Source organism: Nothobranchius furzeri, chromosome 5 (genome assembly GCF_043380555.1).
Source record: "Nothobranchius furzeri strain GRZ-AD chromosome 5, NfurGRZ-RIMD1, whole genome shotgun sequence".
Taxonomy (NCBI): domain Eukaryota; kingdom Metazoa; phylum Chordata; class Actinopteri; order Cyprinodontiformes; family Nothobranchiidae; genus Nothobranchius; species Nothobranchius furzeri.
Genome location: NC_091745.1, coordinates 41,687,099 through 41,709,012, shown reverse-complemented (window position 1 = coordinate 41,709,012; position 21,914 = coordinate 41,687,099). Strand labels below are relative to the sequence as shown.

The 21,914-nt window shown below is 45.8% G+C and overlaps 1 protein-coding gene across 1 annotated transcript in view; it reads right to left on the bottom strand.

The window, feature by feature from the left end:
• The window catches only part of mtbp (MDM2 binding protein), a 54,675-nt gene that overhangs the window by 9,822 nt on the left and 22,939 nt on the right, over positions 1 to 21,914 (bottom strand). Inside the window, exons 13-20 of the mRNA XM_015949073.3 lie at positions 19,099 to 19,212; positions 6,398 to 6,541; positions 4,962 to 5,055; positions 4,663 to 4,821; positions 4,296 to 4,391; positions 3,960 to 4,223; positions 3,704 to 3,858; positions 2,478 to 2,572 (exon numbers count right to left, since the gene is read on the bottom strand). Coding sequence (XP_015804559.3) covers positions 2,478 to 2,572; positions 3,704 to 3,858; positions 3,960 to 4,223; positions 4,296 to 4,391; positions 4,663 to 4,821; positions 4,962 to 5,055; positions 6,398 to 6,541; positions 19,099 to 19,212 — 1,121 coding nt within the window. The remainder of the gene's footprint in view (positions 1 to 2,477; positions 2,573 to 3,703; positions 3,859 to 3,959; positions 4,224 to 4,295; positions 4,392 to 4,662; positions 4,822 to 4,961; positions 5,056 to 6,397; positions 6,542 to 19,098; positions 19,213 to 21,914) is intronic.

Here is a 21,914-nt window from a genome sequence, read left to right as displayed (position 1 = left end):
CCAGGGAGGCTGAGGAGTGTGATCCCCTTACAGTTGGAACACCCCCTCAGGTCACCCTTCTTAAAGATGGGGACCACCACCCCGGTCTGCCACTCCACATTAACTATCCCCGATGACCACGCAATGTTGCAGAGACATGTCAACCATGACAGCCCTACCACATCCATAGCCTTGAGATACCCAGGACGAATCTCATCCGCCCCCGGGGCTCCGCCGCCGTGCAATTGTTTGACTACCTCAGCAACTTCTGCCCCCGATATTGGACAGTCCATCCCCAGGTCTCCCGGCTCTGGTTCCTCCTCGGAATGCGCGTAGGTGGGATTGAGGAGCTCCTCTAAGTATTCCTTCCATCGTTCGACTATAGCCCCAGTTGACGTCAGAAGCTCCCAGTCCCCACTGTAAACAGTGTGAGCGAGTTGCTGCCTTCCTCTCCTGAGGCGCTGGACAGTTTGCCAGAACCTCTTTGGCGCCGATTGATAGTCTTTCTCCATGGCCTCACCAAACTCCTCCCACGCCCGAGATTTTGCCTCGGCAACTGCCACAGCTGCACCCCACTTGGCTATCTGGTACCTGTCTGCTGTCTCCGGAGACCCACAGACCAGCCACACCCTGTAGGCCTCCTTCTTCAGCCTGACAGCTCCCTGAACCTCTGATGTCCACCAGCGGGTACGGGGGTTGCCACCACGACTGGCACCGGCCACCTTGCGACCACAGCTAGCAACAGCCGCCTCAACAATCGCAAAGTGGAACAAGGCCCACTCGGAGTCAATGTCCCCCACTGCTCTCGGGACGCGGTCAAAGCTCTGCCGGAGGTGGGAGTTGAAGACTGTCTTGACAGGTTCTTCTGCCAAGCATTCCCAGCAGACGCTCACTATGCGTTTGGGTCTGCCAGGTCTACGCGGTTTCTTCCCCTGCCATCTGATCCAACTCACCACCAGGTGGTGAACAGTTGACAGCTCCACTCCTCTCTTCACTCGGGTGTCCCAAACATACAGCCGCAGGTCAGATGATACGACTACAAAGTCTATCATCGACCTGCGACCTAGGCTGCCCTGGTACCAAGTGTACCGATGGGCATCCTTATGTTCGAACACGGTGTTTGTTATGGCCAAACTGCGGCTTGCACAGAAGTCCAATAACGAAACACCACTCCAGTTCAGATCAGGCGGGCCGTTCCTCCCAATCACACCCCTCCAGGTCAAGCTGTCATTGCCCACGTGAGCATTGAAGTCCCCCAACAGGACAATGAAGTCCCCTGATGAAGCACTATCTAGCACTCATCCCAGGGACTCCAGAAAGGGTGGGTACTCTGAACTGATATTTGGCCCATAGGCACAAACAACTGTCAGGACCCGTTCCCCGACCCGAAGGCACAGGGAAGCTACCCTCTCGTCCCCCGGGGTGAACCCCAACACACAGGCAGAGTCTTGGGGCTAACAAAAAGCCAACCCCAGCCCTCCGCCTCTCACCCGGAGCAACTCCAGCAAAGGAGAGTGTCCACCCCCTCTCAAGGACTTGGGTTCCAGTGCCAAAGCTATGTGTCGAGGTGAGTCCGACTATATCTAGCCGGTACCGCTCAACCTCTGCCACAAGCTCCTGCTCCTTTCCCGCCAGCGAGGTGACCTTCCATGTCCCAAAAAACAGTTTCCGTGTCCGGGGATCGGACCGCCAAGGCTCCCGCCTTGGTCTACCACCCGATCTACACTGCACCGGACCCTTCATGTTCCTCCTGCGGGTGGTGGGTCCACAGTTGGATGAGCCCATGTATCTGGTTCGGGCTGGGCCCGGCCGGGCCCTATGGGTGAGAGCCCGGCCACCAGGCGCTCGCTCACGGGCCCCAACCCCAGACCTGGCTCCAGGGTGGGACCCCGGTAACGCTCCGGGCCGGGTACTCAGACTCTTTGAATTTAAATTCATGAAGGTCCTTTGAGTTTTGCTTTTGGTTCTACTAAATGGACACTAGGGGGTGGTAAAGCAAGCTTAACTGCAAAGTGCGCGGCTTTAAGGAGACTTAAATAAGACAACTGTTTTCAGGTTAAAAATGATCTTGATCACAAACCTGTACAAACTGATGCAAAAGCTTCTACTTTTGAGAACATTTAGTTTAATTGAACTAAATTTTTGTGATTGGTTGCAGATTTGCTGACTGATAACGATGTTTACTCAGTTTCTGATTTAATCCTCACATTTGCTTCTGTGAACACATATAAACAGACGTCAGACCAATCTGTGAAACGCACTGTAATCTGAGACATCAAACACAACAATATGGCCTCATTTGTTTATTATTAGTATCTTAAATATAACGTTATCACATGCCAATTTCTTTCTTTGTGTGTTATTTTAGTAGCACTGCGTTTCTGACGAGCTTACAACACGGGCTCTTCAGCCTTCCGGTGGGTGAAGCAGACTACTTGATAGCTACAGTAAACAGAGAATTATTGAATTTATCTTTAAAGAACTAATGAATCTCTCACCCTGTTGTGTTTCTGGGAGCGTGACTCTTTGGCAGGTTTGACCTCGATGCGTCCTTGAGCCGTTTTCTGCTGTTGACATCTGTCAGGACATGAACCTTAAGAGTCAGGATGGAGAGAACATTTAGATATCGCAGCTACATCAGCACATGTCCAAAGGCAAAAGAACGATAAAATAAAAACTGATTGTTTCATAAAAGTGGTGCCAAGCTAAAGAAAGAGCCGTTTAAAGCCTGTAAGGTCGACCCACACATTGTGACTCAGACCACTGATTAGAGGTGTCCAGCCTCACCGATTCTCTCTTTAGCTTTTATTGCATTGTTCACTTTTCTGGCTCTATTCAGTCATCAGCATACAGCACTGTGCAACTCTTGAGTCATCCCTCCTTTTATTATACTTTACTTCAATGATTCAAGTGTTCCTAAATCTTTCACAGAGGTTTTGATCAATTGTTCATTATACTTTAGCTACTTTTCCTTCAGTTTTCAGTTTAATATCCAACATGATGGATGCTTTTATTTTGTTAACTAGTGTCACGTGTGTTTAGGCTGCCGGTATCAACCTGCTGTTTGTATTTCACCTGATGTAGAAGCTAAAACCCAGGCTTGGTGATGAGGGACTTAAGGCCCTGGCTCGACTCTACGCCTGATTTTAGGTAAACAGGATTGTGTCCCATCTCTTTCAACAAAATACGATCAAACCTATTACTGTGTTGGCACTGATAAGCCTCGGAGCTTTTAAGATAGTTTATTTCCTTGCTGTCAAACGCGACAGAGTTCAGGAAGTAGATAAAAATGCTACTGTATGTTAGCTTTGGCCAGATTTTAAGATTATCCTCCACCCCTCTGGTGCAGTGGGCAGAGGGAGTGTAACGGTGTCCCGTTGGAGCTGTGAGCTGATGTTTCCATGTTTTCCGTCTCTAAAAGCCCATAAAAAGAGGATTAGTGCGACTGGAAGTCAGTCGCATTTTTCACACAGAGGCTCACAGGTTATAGGAATGAGGTGGATAGATGTTTTTGCACAGAAAACATCAAATCTAATCGTGTCAAGCCTAAAAGAAACTCTAACAAAATAAAAATAAATGTAAATTTGATGTGTTGAATTCATCTCTGCAGATCCTCCTTTAACTTATTTGGCATTGTCCAAAAATTAAAAGCAAACCTAAATGATGAAGACCAATTTCATTGTTAAACAATGTCGAAGCTGCTTCCACTGAAGCACTTTTTCACCTGACGTCCATCTGGTGGCTGAAGCGGTCCTGATGGAGGACGATGTGGACTGGGATCTGATTGGCTGTTGTCGTAGAGACCTGAAGTCTGTGTGTGGACCACTGTTGCAGCTGCTCTGAGAACACAGAGAGTCATTGCTCTCCGACTTCACCAACCTTGGTTAGACACACACACACGCACACTGAAGGGACGCTCTCGCTCTCTCTGCCCATCAACATCACCAACTCCCGACCAGGAGCTAACTCTGCCATCCTACCTCTTACGAGGAAAACCTCCAACTATGTCTAACTCCCGAGACTTGCGTTTGAGGTGTGCAACATCATTGTTCTGAAGAGTCTCTCCATCGGGCACACTTCCTGGTTCTGACATCACCGCAGGCGAGGGGGCAGGGCTGGGGGCAAAGGTGAGGGCACAGGGCTCTTTGGAGCAGGTGGTCTGTGTTTCATAGCGAATCAGACGAGACTGGAGCCGTGCAAATGCCTGGTCTCGGTCGAGGGAACTCTGGGTGTCCAGGCAAAACCTGTGGCAACAAACTCACGTGAGAAAAGTAAAGAATAAAAAGGAAACATCACATTCAGTGAGGTATAATTACTCTATGCCGTGGTAGTGGGAGGCTGAAGCCATTCTGAAGGACATCTGGCTGACTCTCCTGGGTGAGAGGTCAGGTGACAGCTGAAACAGGTTAGCACTAGGGAGAAGAAGAAATAAAGAAGACATGAAAACAAAATAAAGAGAGTAATAAGGGGGAAATCATCCTCTCTTTTAAACAAAACAGTACAATTAAACACAAACGCCCAGAGATTACTGCTCTGCTCTCGTACTTAAAATCAAAATTCATTTGAAAGGATATTTTCTGCAGCAGTGAAGGTGGATCTAAAAGCTTGGGATTGTGTTTGCTCTGGAAATTTTTGTATGAGAAACGAGCGAGATGGGATCTGCAATATGATGACTGCTCCTACCCTCTGTTGATAGCCAGCGGTTGTAAATCTCCGGTGGGAACGCCATCGGAGCTGAAGTGTTTTAGAAGTTCTTTGGCATCGAGTAAAGCTGTGGAGCCCCTCTGGCTGTCTTTGGGACCCAACAGACTTTCACTGGAGCCGGGACCTAGCAGCCCTAACCTGAAACAGACACATACGATATGAAATGTAATAAATATTCATGCAAAAGAATAATAAAACTAAGCAAAACAAAGACAGGATGTTTTAAGAATTAAAAGCCCACTCTGGGCAAAACTGGCTCAACAAATGATCCTGTTTACTTTCTCCTTTGTCTTCTCCTCTGCAGGTTTTCGATGTTGTGCAGGACACTTCGCTCAGGCCAATCAGATGGCTGCAGAGAAAGCGTCTGAAACCCTGGAATAAACAAAAAAGAAAGTTGTTGACTACTGCAGAGTCAGAAAAGTTACTTTCTAAAGGAAAAACTCACAAATCCCCTTCTATTTGATTTATAGTGTTGATGAGCAGCTGGAAAACTGACCTACTGTCTTCATCCTGACTCTAATCTGAACAGCTGATGTTTAGTTGTGCATTTAGGGATTACGGTAATTTAGACAAAATTCCATAACCTCGGATTATTTCCTGTAACGTTTGTCTGAGCTCAGCCTAAAATGAAAAACACACAGTAGAGAAAAAAGCAGGAGAAATGTATCATTTTCTAACGCTGATGGACGAGCATTCACAGCTTCTTACCAGAAACGCTGCTGCCGCCGGAAGGAACGAACACGACATTAAACATGTGGCCTTAAATACCGGACGACAAGAAGACCTGTCGTAGATCATAAATGCAGTTTCCAGCAGCAAAAGTAGTTAAGTTACTGCACAGCTTCCCACTTTCTGTAGGCGGTGTAATATAAGCACCAGGAGCCGCGAGATGGATTACAGGAGTTATCTGAACTTTCACTTGACACAGGTCGGCACGCTCAACATTTGGCAGGAAGCGACTGAACGAATGCATCCAAAATTCCCCCAACTCTGCAGTTTTCTCATGTTTGGACAGGAGGATTGCATGTTTACATCAAGTAGGATGGAAATCAGAGTCTGGCTGCAGCAGAATTACAGATGAGATGGACCGCGCACCCGAGGATGAAAAATTCCTCGCATGAGAGGACTGATGCTTCCTGCCAAAGCTTCGTCATTCCCACACAAAGTCACAGTGCTCGGAGGAACGTCGACACGGAAATCCAAAACACACACCTGACAGACACAAAAAGATGGAGGGACTTTAGGAAAATAAGCTGGCTTGTGCATGTGTTAAACATCTCACCTGTCCCGTTGTTTGATTCAAGTTTTTAGTGAGACATCTAGAACTAAATCTGTGTAAATATGATGATGGACAACAATACAGACCCTGCTGCAGGCAGCTGGATAAACTAGTCTAGTGGTCGTTTTATTCATGAAAATCTTAAGTTTACGACAGTCGCTAAAAAACATAACGATGGACACAAATTTGCAGGCAATCCAAACAAAATGTCACTCATGACATAAAACCCGCCCAACGTTCTGTCCCATCAGCCCTAAAGCTGCATTTCTAAGACTAGAGCTCCCCTCTTTAAGCAGACTGAGCCGAGGCGGCAGGCCGTAATTTCTTTCTCCACCAACGATTTATTTTTAAATTACCAGATGTTATTGTTTACTAAAATTGTGACCGTATGAGGGCAGAAGCAGTGAGATGTGCGTTTCTTGGGTTGGTTCATACCGGGGTGTTTTGGAGGCTGCTCATTTGTCAGACAGGTGACAGCAGCAGGAAGAGCAGAGTCAGCAGTCGTTAGATACCGCTCCCTGGTAAGATTCAGAATGGCCTTCAAGTCACAGATGTCCACTGGAGTTTCTTCTCTCTGTCCTAGTTTCACACACACAAGCACGCACGCACGCACGCACGCACACACACACACACACACAGGGGGATGCACAGCGTTGAATGTCCATCGCCTCGAACACATGTAGAGATTTCTTTAAATTTGCGTCCTCTTAAAAGTTAGAAAAAAAAATACAATCAATAAATTACCAATAGTGGACGTAAAAACAAGGAGTCGGAGTACCCGGCCCGGAGGAGGATTACCAGGGTCCCACCCTGGCGCCAGACCTGGGGTTGGGGCCCATGAGCGAGCGCCTGTTGGCCGGGCTTTCACCCATGGGGCCTGGCCGGGCCCAGCCCGAACCGGATACATGGACTCATCCAACTGTGGACCCACCACCCGCAGGAGGAACATGAAGGGTCCGGTGCAGTGTGGATCGGGTGGCAGACCAAGGCGGGAGCCTTGGCGGTCCGATCCACGGACAAGGAAACTGGTTTTTGGGACATGGAAGGTCACCTCGCTGGTGGGGAAGGTGCGGGAGCTTGTGGCAGAGGTTGAGCGGTACCGGCTAGATATAGTCGGACTCAACTCGACACAAAGCATTGGCTCTGGAACCCAAGTCCTTGAGAGGGGTTGGACACTCTCCTTTGCTGGAGTTGCTCTGGGTGAGAGGCGGAGGGCTGGGGTTGGCTTTTTGTTAGCCCCAAGACTCTCTGCCTGTGTGTTGGGGTTTACCTCGGGGGACGAGAGGGTAGCTTCCCTCCGCCTTCGGGTCAGGGAACGGGTCCTGACTGTTGTTTGTGCTTATGGGTTAAATATCAGTTCAGATTACCCACCCTTTCTGGAGTCCCTGGACGAAAGTGCTCCATCAGGGCCTCCATTGTCCTGCTGGGGGACTTCAATGCTAACGTGGGCAATGACAGCATGACCTGGAGGGGTGTGATTGGGAGGAACGGCCCGCCTGATCTGAACTCGAGTGGTGTTTCATTATTGGACTTCTGTGCAAGCCACAGTTTGGCTATAACGAACACCATGTTCGAACATAGAAGGTTGATGCTCCATGGCCATGTGCCATTTTGAAATACGGTGGTACTTGGTACCAGGTAGGGCTGGGCGATATGGCAAAAATAGAATATCACGATTTTTCCAATATTTTATCACGATTTTTTTATCCATGAATAGCATAACTTCAATTGCGTATTAAAGAAGAGAAACATTGAATAAATAGACATTTATTCATATTAGGGATAATCAGCACAGTGCTAACACACTTATATTTTAAACTCACACCAGAGATGATAAAAGCCCTGAGAGAAACAATTACAAAAATCAGTTTTTCTCGTTTTTCAAGTAACTTAACATAAATTAAAATCGTAAACATATTTAAAGTGCAAACATGTCAATTGCAAACGTATTGTGCAAACATTAACTTGTTCAAAATACTATGTAGCTCCCAGTTGCTCATGTAGTGGATAGTTAAGCTCAAATACGGCTCTGATGTGCGGCTGGACCAGAGATCGCTTGTGGTAGCAAATAACTGCGCATTCTGAATATTTTCTGCAACAAGTCTCTAAATAAAGTAAAAATTTCCAGTGCAGATTGGAGACAACCCATTGAAGCACTGATTTAATCTCATTTCAGAGAAAAATAGAACAGGTTAGATGCACCTAATAAATAAAATTACTAACAAACTCAGGAATCTTTCTTTGCTTCACTGTTCTGGTGCTGAGAATATCACTAATGCGGATCAAAGGAGATACACAGATGAATGCACCTCTTATTATTTGGAGACTACATTTACTGCAGCTGGCAGAGATTGTTTCTATTGATACACGGAGTTTACAGAATCATTTTAAATGTTAATAGGGGAAGACTGCAGGAGGGAGCGGTAAAATACAGAGGTCCCTAACAAAAACAAGAAACTTTACGAGTCTGATGAAACCCGCTGGTTTTCCATCAGGCAGTCACGGGGCAGCTCCATCGACCCAGTGACCGAGCTCAGTCGGTACCGACACCGGCTCGGCAGAGGGTGAACGAGCCGAGGCGACGTCGTGCTCTGCTTAAGAAGCTGTGTTATTTTCCTGCTTCAGAAGAAGCGTCCAACGTGTTTTTACGCTTTCTCCGAGACATGTCACGTCACTAAGTTGTTAGCGCCGCGCGCTAAGGAAACCCTGCGTTCCTCTTCGGAACGAAAACCTCGGTGTTGCTCAGCCGCGGCCGAAGCCATGTTTGTTCACACACAGGTGAAGGTGAAAACAAGCGGGGCACTAATATATTACTATGACTCACTCTGATTGGTTAAGGGTCAAACAAAGGCGTGTCATTCGCCTGGGGTAAGTTCCCTTTTCATTCAGAGGCAGAAATTCAACAGCAGCTGTGAATCGTGATAAAACGGTCTCTCAAAAATGACAGACCGTCAGATGTGTAGATCGTAAAATGGTCTAAAATCGTCATATCGCCCAGCCCTAGTACCAGGGCAGCCTAGGTCGCAGGTTGATGATAGACTTTGTAGTCGTATCATCTGACCTGCGACTGTATGTTTGGGACACCTGAGTGAAGAGAGGAGTGGAGCTGTCAACTGATCACCAACTGGTGGCGAGTTGGATCAGATGGCAGGGGAAGATGCCGCGTAGACCTGGCACACCCAAACGCATAGTGAGGGTCTGCTGGGAACGCTTGGCAGAAGAACCTGTCAAGACACAAAAATAGGTTTTTATCATCTAAAGAACATCGCCAGAGTCCGCCCCATTCTCTCTCGGGCCAATACGGAGATGCTGATGCATGCTTTTATCGCCAGTAGGATAGACTACTGCAATGCCCTGCTTTCTGGTCTTCCTAAAAAGAGCATCTCAGGCTTACAACTTCTACAAAATTCGGCAGCACGTGTCCTGATGAAGACCAGGAGGCGGGAGCACATGACACCGGTTTTGGAATCATTGCATTGGCTCCCCGTTTGTTTCAGGATCCATATTAAGGTTCTTCTAATGGTTTTTAAGTGCCTTAAAGGTCTTGGGCCTTTTTATCTCTCAGAACTGTTTTCACCATATGAACCCTCACGGCCTCTGCGCTCCTCTGGCAGGCGTCTCCTGGTCAGCCCTAAAGTTAGGACACAAACTCACGGCGAGGCGTCCTTCCAGTGTTATGGCCCTCGCCTCTGGAACGAGCTGCCAGAGGACCTCAGGGCTGCAGAGAACATTCATGTTTTTAAGTCCAGGCTCAAGACCCATCTTTTTAGGTTAGCTTTTATCTAAATATTTACTACAGTTTTATTTCTCATTTTACATGATTATATTTTATTGCTTGCTTTGCATGTTTTATATGATTATATTCTAGCACCATTTTATTATTTAATATTATTATTTTACTCTCTATATGATTTTATTAATTACTTATTTTTTTAACTTTTGTCCCTTATTTAGCTCTTTTATTATAGTTTTACTCATTTAAATCCAGTGTTTCCTCTGTTGGGGCCCTCTGCCCCGGGAGCGGTGGTTGACTGTAGCTTCCTGGGCGTTCTATAGGTGGGGGTCTATGCTCCCCCTCCACTAAGCGCCCTGACTTAGTATGGAAGACCTGATGCTGCCGGGGCAGACGGCTCCTCTGATGGCGTTTCCTTGCCTTACCTTACTTGACTCATCTGGACTCAGCCTAATATAATTTTACGTGTGTGTGTGTGTGTGTGTGTGTGTGTGTGTGTGTGTGTGTGTGTGTGTGTGTGTGTGTGTGTGTGTGTGCGTGCGCGCTTGCATATGCCTGTTAATGTTTTTAACCTGTTATGGGAATCTGGGGTCATTTTGTAAAGCACTTTGAGTAGCACTCTGTTTGAAAAGCGCTTTATAAATAAATCTGATTGATTGATTGAATCTGATTGAAGACGGCCTTCAACTCCCACCTCCGGCAGAGCTTTGACCGCGTCCCGAGAGCAGTGGCGGACATCGACTCAGTGTGGGCCTTGTTCCACTCTGAGATTGTTGAGGTGGCTGTTGCTGGCTGTGGTCGCAACGTGGCCAGTGCCAGTTGTGGTGGCAACCCCCGTACCCGCTGGTGGACACCAGAGGTTCGGGGAGCCGTCAGGCTTAAGAAGGAGGCCTACAGGGCGTGGCTGGTCTGTGGGTCTCCGGAGGCAGCAGACGGGTACCGGATAGCCAAGCGGGGTGCAGCAGAGGCAGTTGCCGAGGTAAAATCTTGGGCGTGGGAGGAGTTTGGTGAGGCCTTGGAGAAAGACTATCGATCGGCGCCAAAGAGGTTCTGGCAAACTGTCCAGCGCCTCAGGAGAGGGAGGTAGCAACTCGCTCACACTGTTTACAGTGGAGATGGGGACCTGCTGACGACAACTGGGGTTATAGTCGGGCGGTGGAAGGAATACTTAGAGGAGCTCCTCAATCCCACCTACGCGCCTTCCGAGGAGGAGCCAGAGCCGGGAGACCTGGAGATTGACTGTCCAATCTCTGGGGCAGAAGTTGCTGAGGTAGTCAAACAACTACACAGCTGCGGAGCCCTGGGGGTGGATGAGATTCGTCCTGGGTATCTCAAGGCTATGGATGTGGTAGGGCTGTCGTGGTTGACATGTCTCTGCAACACTGCGTGGTCATCGGGGGCAGTTCCTGTTGAGTGGCAGACCAGGGTGGTGGTCCCCATCTTTAAGAAGGGTGACTGGAGGGCGTGTTCCAACAATAGGGGGATCACACTCCTCAGCCTCCCTGGAAAGGTCTACTCCAAGGTACTGGAGAAGAGGGTCCGATTAATAGTTGAATCTCAGATTGAGGAGGAGCAATGTGGTTTTCGTACTGGCTGTGGAACTGTGGACCAGCTCTATACCCTTGCAAGGGTGACGGAGGGGGCATGGGAGTTTGCCCAACCAATCCACGTGTTTTGTGGATTTGGAGAAGGCTTATGACCGAGTCCCCAGGGGCACCCTGTGGGGGATGCTCCAGGAGTATGGGGTGGGTGGCCTTTTGTTAAGGGCCATTCAGTCCCTCTACCAGAGGAGCGTGAGTTTGGTCCGCATAGCCGGAAGTAAGTCGGACCTGTTCCCGGTGAGGGTTGGACTCCGCCAGGGCTGCCCTTTGTCTCCGGTTCTGTTCATAACCTTTACGGACAGAATTTCTAGGCGCAGCCGTGGAGTGGATTGTGTCGCGTTTGGTGGCAGGAGAATCTCGTCTCTGCTTTTTGCGGATGATGTGGTCCTCCTAGCTTCATCCAGCTCTGACCTTCAGCTCTTGCTGGGTAGGTTTGTGGCCGAGTGTGAAGCGGCTGGGATGAGGATCAGCACTTCCAAATCTGAAACCATGGTTCTCGACCGGGAAAGGGTGGCTTGCCAACTCCGGGTCTGGAGAGAGGTCCTACCTCAAGTGGAAGAGTTTAAGCATCTCAGGGTTTTGTTCACGAGTGAGGGTAGGAGGGATCGGGAGATCGACAGGCAGATTGGTTTGGCGTCTGCAGTGATGAGGACGCTGAGCCGATCTGTTGTGGTGAAGAGGGAGCTGAGCCAGAAAGTCAGGCTCTCGATTTACTGGTTGATCTACGTCCCAATCCTCACCTATGGTCATGAGCTTTGGGTAATGACCGAAAGAACGAGACTGCGAATACAAGTGGCCGAAATGAGTTTCCTCCGTAGGGTGGCCAGGCTCAGCCTTAGCGATAGGGTGAGGAGCTCAGACATTCGGGAGGGACTCGGAGTAGAACCGCTGCTCCTCCGGAACGAAAGGAGTCAGTTGAGGTGGTTTGGGCATCTGGTCAGAATGCCTCCTGGACGCCTCCCTGGGGAGGTGTTTCGGGCATGTCCTGCCGGCAGGAGGCCCCCGGGGCAACCCAGGACACATTGGAGAGGTTACATCTCCAATCTCGTCCGGGAACGCCTTGGGGCCCTGCCGGAGGAACTGGTGGAGGTGGCTGGGGAGAGGACGGTCTGGAGATACCGGTACTTAACGGTACCAATTTTCGATACTTTTGAGTGTTTATTAGTTTAATTCTCTTTTATAATTAAATATATATTTTTCTCAAAATATAACAATATTTGATAAATATCACGATAAATAACATACAACTGTTTGTATTTTAACATCGTCCTTGTAGTTTTATAAGCTGATAATTAAACTGAAGCAAACATCTTTCCTGTGAACTAAATTTACTGTGTATCTTCATTCCTTTTGCCATCTTTTTTCATTTGATTTTTCCTACTGGAAAGTTAGAATTTCAGAGGAGAAAGCGAACGCAGCATTAGCTGATAACAATGGTAGCAATGGAAGCTAAGATATCAAGCTAACATTATCTTAAACAGTTTATTTAGCTGCTGGAGCAGATTAAAACGATGATGCCTCACACTTAGATCGTTATTACTGGTTTCGTTTTCACCCGTCACATTTAGTAAAGTGAAGCCAAACTTTAGAGCGCGTTCAAGTTCTTCTAGTCGGGAATTCGGAGTTCAGAGGAGAAAGCGAACGCACCATTAGCGAAACGGAAGCTAACAGATCAAGCTAATTATATTTACCTACCGGAGCGGATTAAGATGAGGATGTCTCACTTAGATCGTTGTCGCTGGTTTCATCGCCCAGTTACCCATCACATTTAGTGAAGTGGACCCAAGCTTTAGCCTGCATTCTTTCTACCCATGCTGCTCTGTTTACAACTGGTTCGCAGCGAGCAATGACAAAACGCTCTTGCGCATGCGCAGCTGTCTTGGCAAGTTCTCGTTATGATGGACGGGTACCAAAACGAGGCACCGTTTGAAATGACGTGAATCAGTGCTCGGTCGGTACTGTGGAATTCGGTCGGTACCTTAAAAAGTACCAAATTCGGTACCCATCCCTAGGCCGGAGAAAGATGAAGACCAAGTCTAAAAGGATCTATGTTAAAGCCCCAGTGTGTCATATTTTTACCTGATTACTACCAAATTCTGTGCATCCAGGCAGTGGTGGATTTAGCAATTTGGGGGCCCAAGGCGAACACAGACATGGGGCCCCCTTACACAAAATTTTCGACAACCTTATCTTTAACTGGATTTGCGAAACTCTTCCCCCTTCTGACATGAGTTATTTTGACTTTTTATTAGTCCTCCTTTTTTACCCGTCTTTCTCTCCCTTTGAGTGTCCACTATTTGCTCTGCATCAGTGCTCCTGTGCTTTTGTCTTTTTTTTTCTTCTATTTTCCATTTTGGTCTGTTTTCCTCCCTTTAAACATTGTCCATTGTTTTTCCTTTTCTGCTTCCTTTTGAAGTTTACATTGGAAAAACGACGTCACTTTCGAAAATGAAGATAAAAGCTTTTTTTAAAGCAAGCTGCTTCTTTCTCTTATTGGAGCCACTAGGATTACTCCATTTCATGCTTAATGTTTTGACTACCGCTTTGAGTTTGTTACGAATGCTTCCGCCTCTCTTCTTCTTTTTCTGCTTTCTCTTCTTATTTGTGGTCTTATGGCACTTGGCAAAGAACAATTTGGTGCATTACTGCCACCAACAGGATTGGAGTGGAATGACTACCGATCACTTCCTGTTTGTGCATCAGTGTCTTAAAGGAATAGTCCACTGTGGCATTAACAGAGGGGTACCAGCAGCCAGAGCAAGAGAGCCCCCCAGCATAAGGGGCCCCAGGCGGCCGCCGACTTATGCCTAATGGTAAAACCGCCACTGCATCCAGGACACAAACTTGTCCTTTCTCATTAATATTTCTCACCAACATCTTCGCAGCATGAAATTTTACATTTTTAAATACATAATAGAAGGTCAATGCTCCATGGCCATGTGCCATTTTGAAATACGGTGGCTGTTTAGAGACATACTAGCTCTGCATTTCACGTTTGCTCATTTACATGATGTAACCGAGAAAGAAATTGCGGAGGGCAGCAGTACGCCCTGGAAGCAAGGAGTCTGCCAAACCAACTGAGAAGAAGGCACCATGTGCACTGATGCTGTGCGCGGTTTGTTGGAATAACAAACAATGAAATCAAAGGTCACGTCAAACTTGTCCAACACTTGGCAAACACATATGGTGAGCTCCCCGCCTGCCACCAGCCTCCAAGCAGTTATGCTCCCTAATTCACTTCTAGTTGTTTATTCATCTTTTCTTCATAGAGCTCCCAATCCGGTCCTTAAGTACCAGTTCAACACACCTCATAAAGTTCCTTCTACTCAAGTCTCTTCTGCTGTCTCTCTCCCAACACGCTCCAGCCCTCCTCCTCTAGCCGGTGGCTAACAGGCAGCTAGTGTTGTCCACTCCATCGCCACCCCTCTTCCCGCCTCACACCAGCCCTCCTCCATGTGTGGATCGGTGGTAGCTGTGTTCTTCAAGCAGCCTGACAGAACTTGCTTGTTTCCTTCAGAACATGTAGGTCGATATATCAGTCATATCAGTGAAAGCTGGAGGTTGTCGCCGCGTATTGCCTTTTTGATGTGTGGGCTACCGTAGATGCAATACTTACTCTGAATTGCATGCCGCTAAAGAGTCAAATGTTTTTCCAAACTGGATTTTGAAAAAGTTTTATTAATGTAAAAAAATCTGGATGAAATTGTTTTCATTAAATCAACTTTTTGTTACAGGTGTTACAGGGCTTTTGTGTGGAAATAACAGATCTAGTAAAACTGAAAGAAAAAGATAAATGAAGTTCTTGACACTGACACGTGCACACACATGCATGCACACACGCACGCACGCACGCACGCACGCACACACACACACATATATAAAGCAGGCAGTGAAAAAGATTAAAAAGGCCATGACTGTGTGTGTGCCTGCTTGCGTGTGCACACAAACTTTATTAGAATCACAGAAACTTCCAACAGCACGACAAAACTTCTGCAACTTTCACAGACATTCCGCTCCACAATTTAATGTCAAGTCTGAATAAACTGCGAGGAATTTCATTAAGGCTTGTAGTCTGTCAGGATTTCACACTTTGCTCGTGGCCTTTTGAAAGAACAGACCCACTGCTTCCCCAAAAGTATAAAGATTTTCACTCCACTTCCTTTAATCTGACTCCACTCCACTGGTGTGTCAGAATCAGAGGCTGCCAAGAAGAAATTAAGTGTGTCTGTGAAATGATGGTGCTGGAGAGAGCTGAGGTTTGAAGACATTTCAGGAAGCTTGAATTGGACTTAACAGTTAAACTCTTCAGTGTAATTAATCAAAATTATTCATAAATACCAGCCAGTGCTATGAAATGTCTTTATAGTGATTTTTTTTATCTTGCAGCTAAAAACAATAAATAAATCAAATAATTCTGCTTGGATCCATTAGATACATTTTCTTCTGTCGTCTCCTCTCTAGCGCATACAAGTGTGTGTGTGTGTGTGTGTGTGTGTGTGTGTGTGTGTGTGTGTGTGTGTGTGTGTGTATTTCACAGAGCAGGATGATGAGGTACATAGTGAATTATCTCACCTTTTTGTTTCCTTTTTGTCTATAACTTTGGCTTTTGTTTTTTCTAACTCTATTTGTGTTTTAAAATTGTGACAAAAAATCTACTGTGTTATGTTCTCACAATGATTTTAAAATGTACTGTTTAGTTGCTAAAATAATTACCATTTTATGTTTTCACTGGTTTTCTTGGAAATCTGTTCTTAAAACACACCACTGCGGCTCATCAGGAAAACACTGCCGCCAGACTGTGTGTCCTTTCAGTTACCTTTGGTGACATGGTGAGGCAAGAATATTACGCCAATTGTGTTGCCAATATTGATAGTATAATTACTGCAAAGCTGAACTTAAGTCACCCCCAAATCAACTTTTTAATGCTGATCTATCCATCCATTTTAGGGTGCTTATCTGGGGTCGGGCTGCGGGGGCAGTAGCCTAAGCACGGAGGCCCAGATGTCCCTCTCCCCAGCCAATAAATATATAAATCATATAAATGAGCGTGTAATCAATCATACCGTGGACATGTGTAGTCAGTAATTTGGCACTTTAGTGCATCTTGAGCCCCCTTCAGACAGGCCATGAAAAACGGAAATGTTTCTGTCTGAATACAAACATCCGGATAACATGTTCCGGAATTTATCCGGACAAAGCCCCTAGTAACAGGTCCGGACTTGTTACGGACAGGGTGGCTGCTTCAGACTGGTGAGGTAAAGTTCCGGACAAGAGGGAGGGGGAGGAGGAGGGGACCGGGGGACGCCGTGCGCACCCAGATAGCCCGCTGCTGTAGCATGCGGCGAACCCATAAGCGAACCACGGCAGCTCGCCTCCTACGGTACCGTCTAGATGCGCGACGGAGCGCTTCACACCGCTTCAGTGATTCCTTTAACCATTGAGCTTCATCATCCAGGTCTCTTATGCGTCTTCGTGTGCGCAGAATTATGCTTAAGCGCCTCGTGATTTTTATCTTGAGAGGCGCTATAGAAATGATATTTTCTTCTCCTTCTTAACATAAGTCCGATTCCCCCCCACCCCACCCCCCGCAGCCGTCAGACATCTGGAACTTTTCCCTGCTGTGTGAACGCAGCCGAAAGGACAAGTTCCAGTACAAAAGTGGTGTGTCTGAAAACACAGTTCCGGTTAAAAACCGGATTGAATTGTCCGCAAATGTTCCAGAATGTCTATCTGAAAAGGGCTTTGGTTCCACTTTAAATATTTTACCTAAAACTGTCAGTGTTGCACCCTCTTCAGGTAAAAACTGTGCACTACATTTGAATTTAAATCTGCCATCGCGATTGGCTAAGATGTACCCTATGACATTAGCTGGTATCTAACTATGTCACAATGCCGCTGTGTGTGTATCTGTTAGTGGCTCCGCCCTCTTGGTCTGCCAGGCAACTTGTGGCAAACTTTTCAAACAGGAAATGGGAGAGGGGTTGCATTCTGGTAGGGGGGTGACTTGCTCTTTAAGAATGAATATCACACCTTCACACAGCTGAGTTGGATGCCATGATGATGCATTTCATTTCCATCAAAAACGTTTGTAATTTCTGACCAGAACCTCATGGCCTTTCTGTCCTCCAGATGCTTCTTACACCGGTGTCGCCTAGCTGCTGCAACATCCACAACCATCTTCTGTGGCATCTCTGACTTTCTTGCACTTCTTTCTCAAACCGTCACCAAACACTCGGCTCTCTCATCAACTTCATGTTCAAAATGAACTATTTCTTCATTTGACTGAGAAATACAAATGCTTATCCGACTAATTGGTTTGCCAGATCGCATAAAATAACAATGTTCACCATCTTGTTGTTTTACCACGGACTCTTCCAGTTTATACCCTGCATGTCGACAGGACAACCCCCACACCCTCTTTATCCAGCCATCATGTAATGGTTTGTGAAAAACGTGAGCGTTCCACATTGCCTACAGACTAACCACAGGAAGTACGAAGGTGCTCCAACACTATGATGCCGCTTATTTATTCATGCACATGTTTTAGGAGGATAGAAGCCACATGAGATGTGGGTCCTGCATAAAGTAAACATTCCAACCGAGTTCATTATGCCGATTACTTGCGTTTCTATGTAATGAACACTGTGGATTGCATCGAGATTATATTATTTATATGGACTCAGCATTTGCGGTCAATAGATCAATTTGATCTGCTGGTTAAAAAGTTACTTGTGGGGTGAAAAAGAAGGAAGCAGGCAGGAGTTTGTCTGGAGGACTGGGAGATGCAGGAAGATCAGAGACAGACAGGAAAATAAAAACCAACAAAACAAAGTTCTTAAAAAATAAAATGTATGTAGATTCATCCCACTACACGTTTGTACCTGTTTAAAGCAATACTTTATCAGCATGTAGTATTTATATAGTTGATACAATTCAGATCATCTTCAAAACTCCGTCCCATGCCCAGGGACGTATCTAAGCATTTTGGGGGCCGAGGTAAAATAGACCCCTGCCAGGTATTTTAAGTTGAAGTGCTATCTGTATTTTTATTAGACTTTTTATATTTGCAATAAAGTCCAAAAGTGAAGAATTTATGTTATTTATTGCTTGATTGTTCAAGCTACCTCACAGAAGTGATCTGTTGTTAAAAATTTGAATAAAAAGGTAATTAAATAAAAAAATAAGGAACATTCTGGAACTATTTCTTCCTTTTCTTATTTTTTTATGTATTAAAAGTATCGGGACTCGGTATCGGCAGATTCTCAAAATCAAATGACTCGGACTCGAGGGCAAAAAAACCTGATTGGGACATCCCTATTTATTTACTTATTTAATTTAAATTACACACAGTGAGTGTTCAGTTACCTTTCACAATCAATGTGCTGCATAGGTCGGCCTCTACTAGGCGCATCCCTACTTGATGGATTGATGAAGCGATTTTTTTCAACGACTGACCTTAATTTCGACAGTTTAAATATAGAATGCAAAGAATAAATCTGGCTCAAACAAGTATTTAATTTGTCCAATAAATGCAGCTGTGAGGAATCCTAGAAAAACAATTTGAGAACATCATTTGGCGCTACATCCCCCGAGCTTTAGTCAGCACTACATCGACAAATACTGTTGAAGTTTCAGACGTTCACACGGCGACGTCAGCTTTGCCGTGGCTGTTTCCATTCTCCAAAGACCACTTATGAATGACCAAAGACTCCCTGATGGCGCCTCTGCTTTTTTAAACAGGCTATGAAATGTGCTACACATGTAAAGCTGCCTTGCCTAACCGTTAAAAGTTGCACACTTACTGAGATATTCTTCCAGTACTAGCGCCTGAACTCGAGCCATCCTCCTTTCCCTCCTCAGAATGTCTTCTCCTTGGTAACTGGGCAGAAGGTGAAGGGTGTTTCCTACGAATCCTCCTGATAGAAGAGAAATAATTAGTAAAAAAAGAAACATTAAGGGCGGGGGGGGGGGGGGGGGTGTACAAGTTTAAATGTACATAGATGAGCATATTTCAACCAATTACAGCAACTAAAAGTGAGAATTGATAGTGATATTTAAAAGTTTAATAACTGTTTATTTTTCTTATAGGCCAGAATCAGCAACACAAAACACAACTTTTCTCTAGTTTTTTACATATGTAACACATGACTGGCAAATGTAGCTTTACTCTAAGTCATCGGTTCCCAAACTTATTTAGCCGCGCACCCCCTTCTATGTCCCGGCCATGTCGACGCACCCCCTGTTACGGCTGGAGCCTTTTTGTGTTGTGATTTCATTTTTTTGTGCATTTTATGTTGCATCTGAGGAGCCTGCCTGCAGACTATGTTGGCTCACCCTTGCTCCTCCCTGCACCAGCTGAGCTGGGTTTTCATCAGCCGCAAATTGTTTAAAGGACCAGCTGGAGCTCCTCACCAATGGGGACAATAGTGCAGAGCTGCCTTTCCTCTGGTCTGTTGTCTCCCACTTAGAACTTCGATATTGTGCTCTTACTGTTTGAACCTGTTTTGGTAAAAGTGGATTTAGATCTGTGGTGGTTAAAAGAATAATAGTCATCTTTTCTGAATTAAGAGAAATTAAATAAAACCTTTGTTAATTTTCCTTTGTGTCACGCGTCCTCCATGTTACCCCAGGCCCCCTAGACACCTGGTTGTAACACCCCCCAGCCCCACATCAGGGCATGGCTATATTATATATATATATATATATATATATATATATATATATATATATATATATATATATATATCAGACGTCAAGCTAAACAGACAGGGTTAAAAAATATGATCGACCTTTTTCCCCATCACTTTCATTTTTTAAATAGTAATTAATAAACATTCGATACCATTACAATTTCCTTTTGATTTAATTTTAAATAAATATTTAGAGTGCCCAGGTAGCACATAAATAATGCAATTTAACGGTTTTCTTAAAGTAGGAATGTTTAACCTGTGGCGCCAGCGCTCTTCTTCCTTCTGCTCTGCGTAAACCTGAACTGGTCACCTACTTGTGCGTAATCAAATGTCTATAGGGGAAAAGATGGAAAAGATATAGCCATGACGTTCACTTTTGCCTCAGACCGACTTATTGCTGTTTTATGGTGTGGCTGAATCTGCAAACCGCTGCCACACAGACTGGAATAACAAATGCTGCAGTAGTTGTGGTCAGGTTCGGAGTCACTGGCTGGAGCGGACCCGACTTTAATACGTCATCCCAAAATAGAAACTAATATCTTAATTTGACCTTGAATGAAAAATGTTACAAAACCTCTTAAAAGTTTTTATCACAGAAGAGGCAGAGCTCATTTCTGTCTTCCGTCTGACGGCGCGCCGGAGTTTGCGCAGCTTGCGCGCTTATTGAATGTGTGTGTGTGTGTGCGCGTGCGCGCGACACAGCTCCATAGAGCTTGGTTTATGCTTGACGCATTCACTTTCCGCTTGGTGATGCGGCTCGCGGATGGAACGCGCTTCACAACTTGCAGCGTTTAAGTCACCGCGTCTCGTTCTTGGCGCTATTTAAACCAGTGTTGTAAAATTACTTCTGCCCAGCCCAGATGTGCTCACTTGTGCACCCGTGAGCCGTGGTTCCGCTGGAACGCGTCTGATCTCTGACAGATGCACTCTGAACTTCAGATCTTCAGCGCGCTGTTAATAGCCTGAATGGGAATCATTTCTTGATTTATTTAGTTACATCCACAATGTTCTGTGTGTGAGGTTTACAACGTCAGAACACCTGCATGAGACAGGTGTTAATTACAATCTGCCAGAATGACTCACCACCTTCAGATTCCTCCAACACCGTTAAAAATAAGAGTTGTTTTGTGTTCCAGATTGTTTCTGTTTCCAAACACAAAAGTGTCATCATTCAGACTTTATTCCTCTACAGCTGCAGCCCTCATTTGTGTATTTAAAGACTCATTCTAGTAAAACCTCCGCTGTGTCATGAGGCAGTTAGGGCACCTTTACTCCAAAGCAAAGAAAAATGTCTCCTCAAGGTTGCATAAAATGTTAAACAACAACAGGAACTCTCCGAAGGAAACTTCACTGAAGGTCTCGAATCTCATATTAGACAAGGAACGATCAAGGACTTTTCTGTAGAAGAGAAACTTAGCTTCACTTTTAGCTAAGAGAATGAAAACCTGAGGAACGCGGGGAAGAAAGAGCACCACATACAAGGAGGAGCATGTGGCTTTATTAAATATTTATATCAGTGGGGTTCTGATGGCCAGCAGCCCTGAGGAGCATCCACTTCTGCTACAGGACGAGAAGAGACGACTTCGGTGAACAAAACCATTGGGCGTCTGACCCATTCACACTTTGAACTGCTTTCCTTTACAGTAATGTAGATAAAAAATGACTTCTAGGCATTTGAAGTTACACGGATAAAATGCTCTGAGTACAAACGCAACCGAGGTTTTCAAATTACGAAGCATCCCTGAAGCTTTGCAGACCTAAGGTAGAGGAACCGAGAGGCTGAATGTAGTTTAAGAAGAGCTGACGTGTGCATGTGAAATCAGCTTGGAGTGGTCAGCTGCAGGATGGAGAGTTCGATTATCAGCCCTGCCACATGCTGAAGTGTCATCGGGCAAGACACCAAACCCTTTAATTGTGTGAGTGAGAGC